A 15,894-nucleotide genomic window follows, 5' to 3' on the forward strand; every position below is an offset into this window, starting at 1 on the left:
GTAACATCACTAAATGCTGCATTGTGAATCATTAATTAGTTAAGAAACACACACATGAAACCATCTCACCATAGTTAAACTGGCTGTTGGTCTTCTCACAGTTGATGATATTAAATCGGTAAGGGACGTCTTCCACCATGTTACTAACTTCAAAGTAAAACCACTGTGTGTGCGCGGAACAGTTGGCATCTGCATTTAATATAAGGTCATATTCATATCTAGAGGAGAGGAGAAGAGAGGTCTTATTGATAATTTATTTCAGCTATACTGACGTCATTAACTTTCTATCAGTGTGTGTGCTTTTTTGTCTCCATACCTGCGGACTTGAATAGCCTTTCTAAGGTTCCCACATTCAAACTTGGAGAAAAATCTCAAAGAATCAGGTCGACACTGAAGACTGACAGACAAAGAAACAAAACAATGACAAGAAGGGTTTGGGCCCTTAGGGTTAGGGGTTTTTAAACTACCATTTGAGCATAAACAGTCAAATTAAAATTTCACATTGAAATTGCAATGAAACCTTTAACCTACCTGCTATCTGCAAGGTCAAAGACTACCTGGTTGATCATGTCATCAGTACTCAGGAAACGCTGGATATCTTCCAGCACCTTCTGTCTGATAAAGACAAGCAAATTAAAGTGTACAAATATTAACGTTGTAGTTAAGTATTTCAAGTCCTTTCCTTAACTTAATAGTTTTCATGGATGCATGGTGATGACAGAAAATCCCAAGTTCTTTCTAAGACAGACATAACTTTATAACAGCCCTTTGGCATATATCAGACTCTTTCCAACCACACTCACTTCACAAAGGGGTCCGCATCCCCCTGGGGGTCTGGGAAGGTACTGCATGGAGGGTCGCAAAATCTTTGGTATATTACACATTTTTTAATGTTTATATATATATATATAATTTTCCTCCACAGTTTTACATTTCTTTAAACACACATTAACATGAATCCAGCATATTTTAGTAAAGGGATAAATGGAGGCAGAAGATTTTATCTTTCAGTCAGCACTTCACTCATTCAGTAGTATAGGAGCTGTCTCAACAGTGCATCATTTCACACAGAGTGCCACACTAGACCTGTCAATCTAAGCCTCCTGTGTACAGTAGGACCCGCCCATGCTACCGAGCCAATCACGAGGCCACATATTACACGCTGACTCTGTCAAGTTACCTGCAATTGGCCCTGAGCCAATTGTTTATTATTTTTGGAAATAAAAATATATTATTTGAATATATTAACACTGAATGTGAAATTATAATAATATGTATAAACCACACTAGGCTGTAGGTAGGGAATCCCTACTTAATCTCTCCATCAGTTTGGGGTTCCTTGGCCTGAAAAATGTTGAAGACCTCTGATCTAGAGAACATATGGAAGAATTCAGCATCATAGACCAGCCTCCAGGGAGTTTAGTAAATATAATAATTTGATCTGTGGACATTGGTTTTCCAGCACACCATTTTCCTCCTCCATTATATGAATGAAGGCTTCATATCATTTAGATATTTTTTTTAAGTTAAATTTAAGTCTATTTCCATAATAATTAGAGTTTTGAAATCATGAAAGTCATTCAACTTACTTTCTACAGTTCTGAAAAAAAAAAAAAATGGTATACCTTCATGTGGTACATATACTGTATATCCCTCAGAGTGATATTGCTTGTCTCCAAGTAACCATGATCAGGTAACCAGGTATTTACTTGATAGGTTTTGATCAGTTTTATTAACTTTAAATTGTAGTATTAATAAGAAGCACAAATGTCAGACTCCAGGAGCAGGAGGTCATGAACTCCAGGGGACCCTCACTCAGTACTGCAAAGAATGATCAGCTGGCTGACAAGCAGAAAGTTTTGAAGGTGCTGAAGATTTGATAGGCCAACGTTGACTGTGTGTTTCGTCTTTCGCCAACTCATCCCTGCCCACTGTCTCTCCAATCTGTCCTCAGAGTATGCGGAGATGTTTGTATGCTCTTTCAGAAACAGAAGGTCGGGAAAACACTGTATATATTACCTCTGTATGTTGGGTTTGCGTGAAGACATTGGTTCATGTCCTGGTGGTGGGAGATGACCCCAGAAATCAGGGAAAGCCAGGATGCTGAACCCTGGAATAGATTTGGTTTTGGCAGCTGCAGCATGGTACAGCTTGGGATCATGGTGTGGAATACAGGCTCCATGTCTTTCCAACAACTTGTCTGTTGTAGAACAACAGAAAGGATCTCTTGCTCCCTCTTCGTCTTGATCATATTCATTCCCTTTATGACCTGGGTGTGCTCCCCCCCTATAATCAAACAACAATAGTAAGGTTCAGAGGACAGGATGTGGAATGAAGGAATCAAGGCAGATGGTAAATTTTAAAGACAGAGATGCAGAATGAGGGTCATGCATCAATGTCAGAAAGTAAAGGTTAGAAGGAATATTTTTGATATTTATGCTGAAGCAGAGAAAAAAGGTCAGTGTAAGATAGGTAGCCTAGCTGTCTTTGTGTGAGAAGAACTCTTAACAAGACAACAATAATGTAACAAGTGCATAAGAGGATCATCCAACCAGTGGGCACATTGCTCATGTCTACAGCTATTGTAAACCACCCTGAATTTTAACATGATATTGATAAATATACAGATGCCTCCGCGATGGAGGCATCATGTAAATCATGCAGCAGTGAAAAGTAGTAGGTCAATCATACAGACACACAACTATAATGCTTATAAGCTAGGCTAATGAGCTTTGTACAAAAATACAGTTGCGATCAAAATTATTCAACACCCACTGCAAATTAGGTTTATTGGCAAAATGTACAAACTACCAGCAGTTTGCAACAGACAAATAAAAAGTACAATTCAAATATCTCAATACAACTGGTATGACAAGTGGTTTCTCTGAATTCAGCTCAAAATGCCACTTTTGATGACTGCTGCAGTATGAAAATTATTTCCTCAGAAGAGCACGCTTACCACTGCAAATCAGTTAGAATTCTCAGCTAAACCTACATAATTTGAGGGTTTTTTTTTTTTTTTTATATTTCTCAGTAGTTGCATATTTTTATTTCATGTATTTTGCATGAAAACACCAACTGAGTGTTAATTCATGGATCCCGAAGCCAGACCAGTTGAGAACCACGGATGTAAAGCACTAAAAAAGTATAGTGTACCTGTAATTAATGCAACTGCGTGTATGGTGATGTTTCTTTTGCTGCTGTGTTCACTATTAAATCTGTATTATGCATTTGTTATCCCATCCACCAAATTTCACTAGCCATCACTGCGGCTCAGAGATGGTCTGGGGCGGTTTTGGTCTCTCTGGCACTGGTAGCCTGCAAATCCATTAAGAATCTCTGGTGGGATTTTAAAAGGACAGTTGCACCATGCAAACCCAAAAATATTAGTGAAATGGAGGCCTTTCCCCATGAAGAATGGGCACAGATTCCCCAGTGACGCTGCCAGAAGCTGGTGTCAGGCTGTACATGACGTCAGGTCATAGCAGTAAAAGGGTGCTCTAAGTATTAAAGATGATTGTCATGAAGGGGTTGAATAGCTTTGCAGCTGCAAACATCATTAAAATTGGCATTTTGTGTTGCATTTAGAGAAACCACTTGGAATAATAGTTGTATTGAGCTATTTAAATTGTTCTTATTTGAATTGTTTATTGCAAAATAACGTGAATTCCAATGGTGGTAGAATTTTGACTGCAATAGCATGTGCAGATAAAATAGAAACTTTCTTCTTACGTTGCCCCTTTAAACACAGTCCCAAACCCAGTTCTGGTGGACACGAGGTTGCAATAACTGTGCAACTCACAGGACTCTAATAGTGCATCACCTGGAGAAAGAGAAAGAGAAAGAGAAAGAGAAAGAGAAAGAGAAAGAGAAAGAGAAAGAGAAAGAGAAAGAGAAAGGGTGAGGATGGTACAGTGGAGTGGTGGTTAGGACTGATGCCTCAGAGCAAGAATGTTCTGGGTTTGAATTTATTGGCCGACTAGGCCTTTCTGTGTGTAGTTTGCATGTTCTCCCTGTGCCTGCGATGGTTCTCTCCGGATACTCCAGCTTCCTCCCACTGTCCTGCTCATTAACCAGTGATTCTAAACTGGCTGTAGGTGTGCGTGTGATTGTTTTTTTGTCTCTCTGTGTTACTCTTGTGATAGACTAGGGACCTGTACAGGTCTGCCTCTCGTCCAGTGATAGGTGAGATAGGCTCCAGTCCCTACTTTAACCTTTAAAGCGCTTACAGAAAATGAATTAATTTGTATTATCCAGAGTACAACTCATAATATAGCACTCCCTATTTAAGAAAAGTTCACAAATCAGAAAGAAACTAGGAAACTATAGGAAACTATAATTTGCAAATGCAGACAGCAGAAAAGCTGGAAAGAAAGTGGAATTCCTCTAATTCAGAAGAACTCTTCAATGCCTGGAAAGATAGTTTAACAACAAATAAAAATGTATTCTGATGACCTGTCCAGGGTACCCAGCCTCTCACTAAGTGACAGTTGGGACAGACTCCAGCACACCTGCACCCCCAGAAGATCAGCAGTTACAAAAAAAAAAAAAAATGAATTAATAAAAATGCCCTCCATAATGCTAGAACTGTATATTATTCAGCATTAATACATTTGCAGGAACCACTTTCCATACAGTTATTACTGATTGATCTCTGCCCTGATGTTAATTAGACCTGCAGAAAACCCAGATTATAACTCCAACCCTCCAAAGGTTGCATTCACAGTGTAATCTCTGGTAATAAAGGTAAATAAAGACATCTGTGAAATACTATCACATGTGGCTCCTCATACATCAACACGCATCAACAATTAACACAGAATCACGCTCATGTGCTCATATTAAAAACTTTTGTAAATTTGTAAATTCTTACTTATTTGATTTATTATTTAGTTAGTTAACAGCTACAAAGACAGGATATTTACAGGCCTTCCTCCTGGTGTACTCCAGGATCTTTATTGTTTCATCTTGGTTGGTGGCTCTAATACTCACTAGTCCTCTGCCTCATTCTTTCTACTTAGAGTGCAGCCCCAGTGTGCTGGATTTGGGATGAAAGTCCTCGTCCATGCGAAGAGCTTTCTGTTCACCCACAGGCACACGGCCTGGCAAGATAAATTGACACCAGGATCTATTCAAATCCTGCTGCATTTTTTTCTGAAAGCCTTGGAGAGCACTTTAATTACACCGCTGTGTTAGTTGATATTTATCATACATGATAATTCTGATATGACATTTGTTCTCAGTCATAATCAAAATGCATGTCCACGATTACTGTGTACTAATTTTCCAGATTGTTGTTTATGACAATGGCAGCATAAATCTGTGAGCACTACAAGCAGCATGCCAGGGCTGAAGCTATTTTCAATACCTCAATACCTTCCATAATTTTGGTTTTCAACTTGTCTAACTTCTTGTTTCTTATTTGTGCAAAAATCTAATTGCTTTGCTCTTAGATGTGCAACAGATGGAGAAACATTTATTTACGATTGGGAGATGTTTGCTATGTCTATCACTTCATGTTGATGAACGAATGTGATGAATGTATTGTTGTTTTAGGGTTGGTGTGGCTACTAGATGTTGTGCTTTGGCTTGGCTCTGACCTGGTGAGTGCCTCCTTATGGACATTTCTGACTTTGAGTGAGAACCATCATAGAAGGTGGACGAAATACTGCTGGTTGTGTCAACCAGCACAGGTTCTTCATTTGACGAAGATAATGTTGAATTCATTGGCTCTGAAGTCAAATCCAGCTCCTGGAAGACAATAACAAAGTTATTTTAAAGTGATTTATGGCGACATAAATCATCTTTGATAAAATGGAGCAAGAACATATCAAAGCATTTCAGTATAGTCTGTTAGAGGGGTAATCTGAATTAGAATCCTCCTTGGGCAGAGAGTAAGGATGTTTCTCAAGAACACCAGAAAAATAACCAAGAAGTGTAGAAATTTAACAAACTGACATGTTCTTGTATCAGAGTTGTAAAGCAATATCAATTAAATACAAAGTGCATATCAGTGTCGGATGATCAGAGGATGTGGACTTGTGGTTGCAGAAACAGCTTTGAGAGTGGCTATGTCTGTGGCCTTGAGCAAACACCTAAGTAAGCCAGTAAGCTTTGCACAATAGTTCACAGGTTCAGTCAAATTGGGTCACAAATAAGTTATGATGATTAAATGAAAGATAATATGTGCTACCCTATCAGTTCCTTTACACTTTAATATGTCTTGAATAGAGACATAGATTAACTATATGAAGTTTATCAGAAAGAGATCTGTAACAAAAAAACTTTCAACTCTTAAATTGTATTGTGTTGTTCTAATACGTTTCTATAATTCTGACAACCCTATTCAATGAGCAAGGCTATGTAACCGAAATACTTAATTCAGTCCATTTTGCCAGCATAATCTGTCATGATTCTGAGTTTTAGATCCCTTTTTTGTAAGTCTTCATTAAATACAATTTGTTTCCTACTTCTGCCTCATCCTTGTGTGTCCTACATTTGGGTCCAACTTCCCCCGAAACGGGACACGATCTACTTTGTCGAAAATTATCATACAGTTGTGTTTCTTATGCTGTTTATACAGTAGTGGAAAAAAGTTTTTGGACACCCTTAAAATTTTACACAATCTCCAATATTATCATGAAATATTTGTGGAAAAATCTTTTTTTGAATTTCAAAAGGTGTGGCTGTATTAGACAGACACAAATAAATACAAATTCTATTTATTTTGTTTATTGTTTAAATGAAAACAAAACAAACAAACAAAACTAAATTCTTGACAGTTTCAATATGTCAGTTTTCAACATTGTCAGTGTCAAAGTCAACAAATAAGAGAGAATGTTGTCAAAACTGAACAAAAAATAAATAAATAAACCATCACATCATCAAATTAATATTTAGTACTCCTGCCATTAGCTGCAGAGATCTAATCCTGGCTGGCATGTTCTCTACGAGCGTTTCACACTGTTGAGGGCTAATCTTGTCCCATTCTTTTTTAAATTCTTTTAATTCCTCTAAATTCTTTAGTTTGTGCTTTGAAACAGACCTTTAAATAATCCACCACAGGTTTTCAATGGGGTTCATGTCCAGGGATTGATCAGGCCACTCTAAGACCTGGATACTTTGCTCCTCGAGCCAACTTCTACTGGTCCTGGATGTGCGGCAAGGGGCATTATCTTGTTGAAACATCCAGTTTGGACCTCGACGGAACAGTGAACATGCAGAAGGGAGCATGTGGGTTTGGAGAATGGCAAAATATTTGGCAGAGTTCAGTGTGCTATCATTGAGAAGACCAACACCAGCAGCACTCATGCATCCCCAAACCATGATACTGCCTCCACCAATTTTTGACAGTAGATACTGTACATGCTGGAGATAATGCTTCTCCTGGTCTTCTGTACCCTCACATTAGCAGGAGGAAGATAAAGCTGGAAACTGGACTCATCTAACGAATCCTCTTCCAGTTCCTGACTGTTCAGTTGTTGTCTGCTTGGGCTCAATGACACTGGGCTAATCTCTGTCTCTCATTGATCAGGGGCAGCCTTGTAGGACCATCTCTGTCTGTGAAGAACTTTCAAATGTTCTGGCTTTATATAGACATGAAGCACAGCAACAGAAAAGTGTCTTTTAATAAAAAGATAAGCCTTCATTAGTGGATAACTGGAACCAAAATCTTATGTATTTTTGTGGAATCAATCAATTTTAAGTTTTTAATGGCTGTTTTAGGATTTGTTTAGTATTTTGTCTGTGACTGTACTAAAAGAAATTGCACTAAAAAGACCATTTCACAAGTGCATGGGGTGTCCGAAAACTTTTTTCCACCACTGTATATGAATAGAACTTAAAAGTCACGAATGAGGATATAGTGCAGGATTGTAACATTAGAATTCAGGAAACATTGAGGTGACGTCAAAGAGATCTTGTCCATGTCAATGCTGTACTATATTTAGACAGGGAAAGGCAAGATGAAGTTCCAAATGGGAGGCTTAGGACCAAGTGAGACTGATAGCTCTAGCAATTAATTTGGTACACACAGCCGTCATTTATACCAGCAGCAGCTTCTGGCAGACTGCTTGTGGGGAAGAAATAGTCAGAAACTTAGATGAATGTGTCATACGTAGTACATAGCAACCCTCAATGCAAAACAAAAACACTGTAACCTTTACAAATATAGGATTCATTGCTGGGTTATCTTCTTCTGACGGTATTTGTTTCAGCTAGATTAAACCAAACAATGGGCAAATTAGCATTTATTTCATATGTGTTTCATAAGTGTTCCTTCCTGCTTATGCATATGGTACTCTCACAAAAAAAAAAAATGCAGATTTTTGTTGTATTTCCATTATAATGGCAATCAGGAGGATATTCCCACCAGTGATGGCAATGTGTGATTTGTACGCTTTACGTGGAGATGATTGGTTAATCTGATTTGTAGTTATCACTACTACACTAAGCATCACTAAGGATGATCAAAGGACATTCTATGGTCCTATGGGCTGAGGGGAGGCGCCTCTGTAGATCATCCCACAGATATTAGATCAGTTTGCAATCTAATGAATTTGGAGGCCAGGTCAACATCTTGTTCTGTTCTTCATATTTTTTGAGTTGTTCCCATTTTTATGTGTTTGCTTGTGTCAGGCTGCATCCTGCTGGGGATGGCTGCTGCCATCAAGGAGTGCACTTTACCCAATTCAGTGCATAAAACCTCAAGAGCAAACACTAATTTGAAAGGGACAAGTAAAAACTCCCTTTTAACATAAACACCCTTGAGCATAGCGCAGCTAACAGGTGCAACCCGTCTATATGAGGGAGGGGAGATGGGAGACTGGTAATGGATAAGAAAGTATTCATTGTAGAAATGCTTACTGGGTATTGTGTCTGTGATTGAGAGAGGACCACAAAAATAATGGCATGCCTTCCAATAGCCCATCAATGCAGAGATAGTGAGAAAGAGCGGATAAAAGATGATTGATGGGTGGATCACTGAATCACCCCCAGCAGCCTAGACCTATAGCATAACTTATCAAAAACAGCTGAAGATGCTGCCTCCCACTCTACTTTTTGAAACATCAGGGACCATGAGTAAGCCTTAAGGTATTGGTTACATAGTATTTTAATACAGCAAATATGCTGCCTCACAGGCTCAACATTTCAATGTCTCCTTTGTCTCTCATTATTTGGATTCTATTAAAAATCCATCTATTGTTTCAGACAACAGTCGACTGTTGTGTGTGGTGTGTGGTGTGTGTGGTGGTACAAAAACTGTACCTTTTAGGTTATTAATATAGATACAGTGCATCAATAATGCTCATCCATCCATACATCAATTCTCATCCATCCACCAGAGACATCCCTCTCCCCACCAACACCTTTCAGTTGTTCCTAAGGGACCCCAAGGCGTTCCCAGGCTAGACGAGATACATAGTCCCTTCAGCATTTTCTGGGTCTACGCTGGGGTCTCTCAGCTGACCATGCCTGGTAAACCACCAAAAGGAAGCTCTTTCGAGGCATATCAGACGCCTGAACCACCAAGGCATATAAAATTGCCTTTATTTCTGATCTATGAGATTCTAATTTCTTTTGCGCAGGATCTCTGACAAAAATAAGCAACATTTAGCACAGTAATATGTTCACATCAATCCAGGTTAAGCATTTGGTGTGTGTGATACCAACAAACAACTGATGATGCTTTAATAAACTAATTGTGATGCCGAGCAGTCAGTCACATTTTTGTGCATGTATTAGCAGTTGCACTGGTTCACCAGGCTTAGAACAGGGTTTGGCAATGAATTCTCTGGGGAAGACTGAAGGACTATAGTGCATGATGCCACTTGCTACAAGCCATCCTTGGATAACTAAATGAGAGCTTGGTAGATTTTCTCTGAATTAAACCACCTGTTAATACTGAAAATGAATTAATATTCACAGCAATGGTTGTTGTTGGAGGTTATGTTGTTGGTAAGATGAGGAAGAAACACTGTATGGCTATATCTTTTAAAAGTGATGATGCTGATTTATGTCAGTGTAACAAATGACTTTGTGAGAAATGACTGACATTGACTTTGCACATTCATTTCTGGCATGTGTCCATACTCTTACCAGTATTAAATGGCCAAAGTCAGTTATATCCTGCTAGCAAGTTGTGCAGTATTTTGACGTCTACACAACATTAGTTACATCACACAACAGGTTCTCCTCACACTACAAATTAATTCTTTGATACATAGTGGTGCATTTACATTCATGACCGCTGCTCTGTTAACACCACTGTTAGGATCCACAGTATTATTTTAATTATTGTTGTATACCTGGAAGTCATGTGAGCGTTCAGGAAAGAGGCGGCTATACTGTGGCAGAAGCTCTTTAGGTCTGTCTGGCTCGGGGCAAAGACGAAGTTTGTCCAGGTCAGTCTCCAAGTCGTCATCCTGTACAGAGAAAAATAAGTTGAAATTCACTTTTTGTTTCAAGTAAGAGTCTAATAAAGCACCATTAAAGAACCTGCTGCAGGTGTAACGGATCAATTAACTAACTGAACATCCAGTAGGCAAGCATGAATGTCATGGCAGCCTCCACATTAGCTGTACAGATGCAAAATTACATCTATGTAGTGGCGGCTGGTGGTGAAATTTGGTGGGTGGTCTAACAAATGCATAATACCAATTTAACAATTAACACAGTAGCAAAAGAAGCACCACCTACGATTCACACAGTTACATCAATTACAGGTACACTATACTTTGTTAGTGCTCTACATCAGTGGTTCTCAACTCGTCTGGCTTCAGGACCAACCATCACACCTAAAATTTTCAACTTCTCAAATTTATTGAAGGCCAGTTTGAATTAACACTCAGTTGGTATTTTCATGCAAAATACATGAAAAAGAAATGTGCAAATACTGAGAAATATTAAAAAAGAAAAAGCTCAAATTATATAGGTTTAGCTGAGAATTCTCACTTACTGATGGCATGACAACCAACAGTGCACTATAGAAAAAAATTATGTTCTGTCCTGAACATGAACATGAAACTGAAGCCAGCGGCTGACGAAAATGCAGCATGTTTCCCATGTGACTTATGCTGCACGTCATATTTTATAGTGTTGTCCGACAAATGTTTCAAATTTACAAGGAATTGTGAAAAGGAATATTCAACCCCTGTGAAACCAAACGAAATTTCATTGGCTTTGGGCCAGTCTATTCCAACTAAGGTGCTTATATGGAGTATTTTCAGTCAGTTTGGACTTCTAAGTCGATTGTAATTGTAATATTTGGCTCCATGTAAACGTAAACCCAGCTAGTGTGTTTCTGTTCCTCTATTCTCAAGCCTTCAGTTGCTTTGCTCTGTTATTGACACTGATACAGCTTCTTCTCCACCTTTCTGCTTCCTCAGGCAGACCTTGAATTCCCACACTATTCAGCTTTTCCTGATCACCATCCTTGAATTCTCTCATCGTCTGGTTAAGGAGGGTTAATTTAGTCATGCCAAGTGGCAAATGCCATGGCTAAAGATGGTCATCTTCACAGTATGGTGTGAATACATCTGGTGTTAAGACTGTGAGAGCAAATTTGGAAATAAGAACACAACGTATAGGGTGGAAGAAATCCTGAGCTTCCTATGTAAACAACATTGTGCGGGGAAATCAAATCATTTGGTTGGCTTTCTGATTCTCATTCTCTGTGATCGACAAAAGAGATGAAAATGATTAGTTGTAGGACTATCCACTCGCATGGATGTTTGAGTTCAAGTGTATAAATGTTCATCAACACTTATTTTTGGTGATATCACTGGAGCACAGAATTAAGAGCAGAAATCTGTGTAGATGATGTGCAGGATACTCAACTCTCTCAACTCTTGTTATCCACAGAGACACAAGAACAAGGAAATGCATTTCGGGCAAATCACAGCCTTTTATACATTCTATACCAGACCAGAGGAACAAAAGTTCACACTTACACAGTCTCTTTTGTCCGCCTCTTGGTTATTTTCAGCTTCTTCATCACTCTCCTCACTGCTCTCATCTGGACACGGAACAGACAAGGAAAAATTATAGCTAGCTTCTTTGTAGCGTTCTGCTACAAAGTTACATAGCAATTGAGAGAGAAGAATGATCAGTTAAGAAAATCAAATCAGTTAACTATGAGATCGCTGTACACTTTTCCATTTAAGCTTTTGTTTTATATGTCTTACATCCAATGGAAATAGTCCTAAAACAAACTTGACATGAAGTGAAATGAAGACTGATTATGTACCTGGTACCACGTCCACGTCAGAGATGTCATGTGGTCTTCCAGGCAGGGGGAAGGTGTATGCAGAGTGATCGGATGCCAGTGATAGAGGAGTTTTAGGAAGACACTTCCTCATCAACTGCACAGATGGCTCCACTAAAACCTCCAGACTCTTACTCTTCAAACATGTCTGCCGAGAAACAAACATGGCAAGATGGGAAAAATTCTCTCAGAAGCTATGAACTCAGTTGATAAATGCATTTAGGGCTGTACTATAGACATACCAAAGATATCAGGAATTGTGCTGCTAAATCTCAAAAATAACTGTTCAAAATATAAACAGTTAAGCTAGAGCCTATGGTTCCTTGGGAAAAATAACTGTCCGCCTCAGGTTTACAAATTGATCAGGTAAGATATATGCAACTTTCCCCCAAATTAGAATAAATTGTACAATGTGTTTTTGAAGAGAAAGTAGGGTCAAACTTTCACACCTATGTTAGGTGATAATACTGAACAGATGATTTTGTATCACCTCTTTCAGTTCCAAAATCTGAAAATATGTTAGAGTGAAGCCAAATGGACCAGTTGTATGCATTTATGTACTGCAATATGCATATTTGTTCTAATTGGGCTTTTGAATATTAGTAAGATACTAGTGTCCATGTGGCCATAGCCCCTAACGTAAGGAAACAAGCCACAGCCTGACCCTATTAAAATGAACGTTATTTGGTTTTATTGAGGAGGATTTGAACTTACCTGTGTAGTTTGATAGAGCAGTCTGATTCCTCCCTGTGAAAGGAAAGCCTGTTTGCCTGCTTTACTGTTGGTGGCCTTATGAAGACAGCATAACAGTGCGTGGCGGATTGCTATGGCAACATGCTGATTATCCTTGCTGTGCCAGTCATTGTAAAGCAGCAAGATGCCAGAGATGTAACCCTTAGATACCACAGATGAAATGTTTGCCTCTGTGAGGGATTGACAAACACAAACAGGAAGGGAAGAACATCAGTATGTTCTCGTCCTTGATCTATTTTCAGTAATGCCTGACCGGACACAGTGCTGTAATCCAGAAATATATGTACTCAAGATCTCACAATCCATTTTGCCACATGCAAATCATCATCATCACAAACCCTGGTCTTACAAGAAATAATCTATGTAAAAAAAAAAATAAATAAATAAATTTAAAAAAAAAAAAAAAATGGTGTTGTGACATACTTCCTTAAATATATCGTCTGCTGCATCTCTCACATCTATCTATTGTACCTTATTGACCTATGTTTCCAGGCTAGATGGACTTCTTATAAATGAGTGGAATGCCACTTTCTTTCCAGCTGTCACCTTGTCTGCTTTAATGTGTGCATTTGCTGTGTATACAAATGAAGCAGCTGAGTTGAAAGATCCCTACATTCCTCCTCCTTGGTCTGAACTTGGAAAAATGTTCATAATTTTTTTTCCGTAACCGTTTGTTCTCAAGAGAGTTGTGGGGGGCTGCAGCCTATCCCAGCTGTCATTGGGTGAGGGGCGGTGTACACCACATGTTACCAGTCTATGCAAGGCTAACACAAAGATACAAACAGCCATTCACACTCACATACACAACTACACCAATTAACCTTATAAGCATGTCTTAAAACTGAAGGAGGAACCTGGAGCACCCAAAGAAAACTCACACAGGCACATGGAGAACATGTAAACTCTGCATACAAGGGCTCGAGCTGGATAATTAACAATATGACTGGGTGGCACTGATTCCTTTAGATTCACATATTAATGCTTCAGGTAGGTTTCAGTACAGTGCCAACATTAAACCAGGAGTCACTGGTCAGGTCCTCCCACCGTGATCTTGCTTAGTTGCGGCCCTTCAATAGTGTTTTCTGCCCATAGAAAATCAAGAATACTGTCATTGTATTATGACTCCACAGGGATAAGAAAAAAAAATGTTTTCCACTATTCTACTACTACAGCAGAGCCAAGCTTCGACCTTGCTCAACCAGAACAAGTTTTTCATGGACATAAGCCGCTTTCATGGGCACACAGATCACTTGCACCAGTGTTCTATTCAGGTGATTGCAACTCAAACCAGCATTGTACTAACATCCAGTCTCTACCATGGTCACTAAGTCTGGGGCTCTTTACAGTGAGCTATCAAAGAACATGGGTAAGCTATGAAAGGCATACCGAATCTATCCACTTGCTGGTATTATGATACATAACCAAACATTCAAACTAGTGAAAGGTAACTTCATGCACCAGGCCTTCGCTGGTGGCCTTGTCCAGATTTGATGTGACAGACAATGCTGCAGTGTCAGACTGGAAGCTAGCCCACAACAGTTTTGCAGTGGAAAGCCCTGGCTGCACTTAGCCAATGCAGTGTAACATCTAATTCTGAATTTCTTAACTCTGCCTACAGACTAAATTAGAGCTGTTGGAGGTATATTTGGTGAGGAAACCAAAACACTAGCTTTAAGAGGAAGTGTCCTTTGACTGTTCCTGCCCTACCTCCTTTTTCCTTTTTCTCTTGCCACTTCTGTCAGCTATGGCACATCAAGCTTTACACTGCTGCAGTGAAAGCTAGGCCCACACAACTGTCAGTGTTACAGTTGCCATTCCTGTTATAGTCTTGGCAACACCTGCTGTTCACTGCTGCACAGCAAAACCCATACCTCCACTGGATGTAGTTTTTTTCTCTCAGTGATTATTATTTCCAGTGGATATCAGGAATATGTCAGGATAAATGAAGGTGAATGAAGGTGTTGTGAAGCTGAAGGTGCTCCTCTGATGCCATCTTCATTCATCCTGACAGCTTCACAATACACACGTGTGGTTCCAAACAATGGTGCAGTTGTGAGAAGGTTGTGGTGATGACTTTGGGGCAAGTATGCATAATCAGAGTTGCACAGTGCAATTGTCACCTACCAGGAATAAGCCACCAGTTGTGTGCCTGAGCCTTGAAAAGGAGCACTTTGAGCTTGAGCTTGCAGTTGTTTGTTCTATCCAAAAACAATAGTCTGTGAAGCATGTAACTTGTCACTTTTTCAGTACTGAAGAGCAGAAAGAGGCACAGATCCCATGCTGAGTCCTCTTGCCCTTGTTCCTTATCCACAAACATTGCGCAAGTTTCATTTACACTAGAGTTGTACGTCACCCATCTCATCAGATGTTTTCAAAGCCAAATGTGTTTTTAGACTTATAATTATAACAGCACACACCAGCAGAGCATTGCTTAGAACATAATAACAAACAACAACACATGTTCTGCGAAGCAGAATCTCAGAGAGTAAATTACTTCCTCACCACTGGAGTAAGGCCCTGATTAAACATACAGAGACAACACAGACAGAGTAAAGAAAAACACAGATCCAAGCACACATACATCTGTAAAATCATATTAATTGCAGGTCAAACCCAGTAGGTGCTCAGCCTGTATATGCTACAGGCTTGAACACAAAGTTCAATAGTGACCTCTGCAGGATAGAGTAAAGTATTGTTAAAACAAGAGCTAGAGATACAAGAAGAGTATATCTAGTGCCCAAGATCAGGTATTATTTGTATATTTTATATATAAATTTATAGTATATACAGCATATTTTATAATAATAATAATAATAATAATAATACATTTAATAAATATTGTTGAAATCACTGTAGTTGGGTATATTGCATCTACT

At 39.1% G+C, this 15,894-nt stretch overlaps 1 protein-coding gene across 2 annotated transcripts in view; it reads right to left on the reverse strand.

The window, feature by feature from the left end:
- LOC125015466 (cytosolic carboxypeptidase 4) overlaps positions 1–15,894 on the reverse strand; it is a 53,762-nt gene that overhangs the window by 21,321 nt on the left and 16,547 nt on the right. For both annotated transcript variants that reach the window (XM_047597363.1, XM_047597364.1), the window contains exons 8-17: positions 12,980–13,188; positions 12,248–12,413; positions 11,952–12,016; positions 10,308–10,424; positions 5,601–5,751; positions 3,733–3,823; positions 2,020–2,286; positions 532–615; positions 317–397; positions 70–218 (exon numbers count right to left, since the gene is read on the reverse strand). In XM_047597363.1, the coding sequence (XP_047453319.1) occupies positions 70–218; positions 317–397; positions 532–615; positions 2,020–2,286; positions 3,733–3,823; positions 5,601–5,751; positions 10,308–10,424; positions 11,952–12,016; positions 12,248–12,413; positions 12,980–13,188 (1,380 nt within the window). The remainder of the gene's footprint in view (positions 1–69; positions 219–316; positions 398–531; positions 616–2,019; positions 2,287–3,732; positions 3,824–5,600; positions 5,752–10,307; positions 10,425–11,951; positions 12,017–12,247; positions 12,414–12,979; positions 13,189–15,894) is intronic.

Source organism: Mugil cephalus, chromosome 10, assembly GCF_022458985.1.
Source record: "Mugil cephalus isolate CIBA_MC_2020 chromosome 10, CIBA_Mcephalus_1.1, whole genome shotgun sequence".
Lineage (NCBI taxonomy): Eukaryota > Metazoa > Chordata > Actinopteri > Mugiliformes > Mugilidae > Mugil > Mugil cephalus.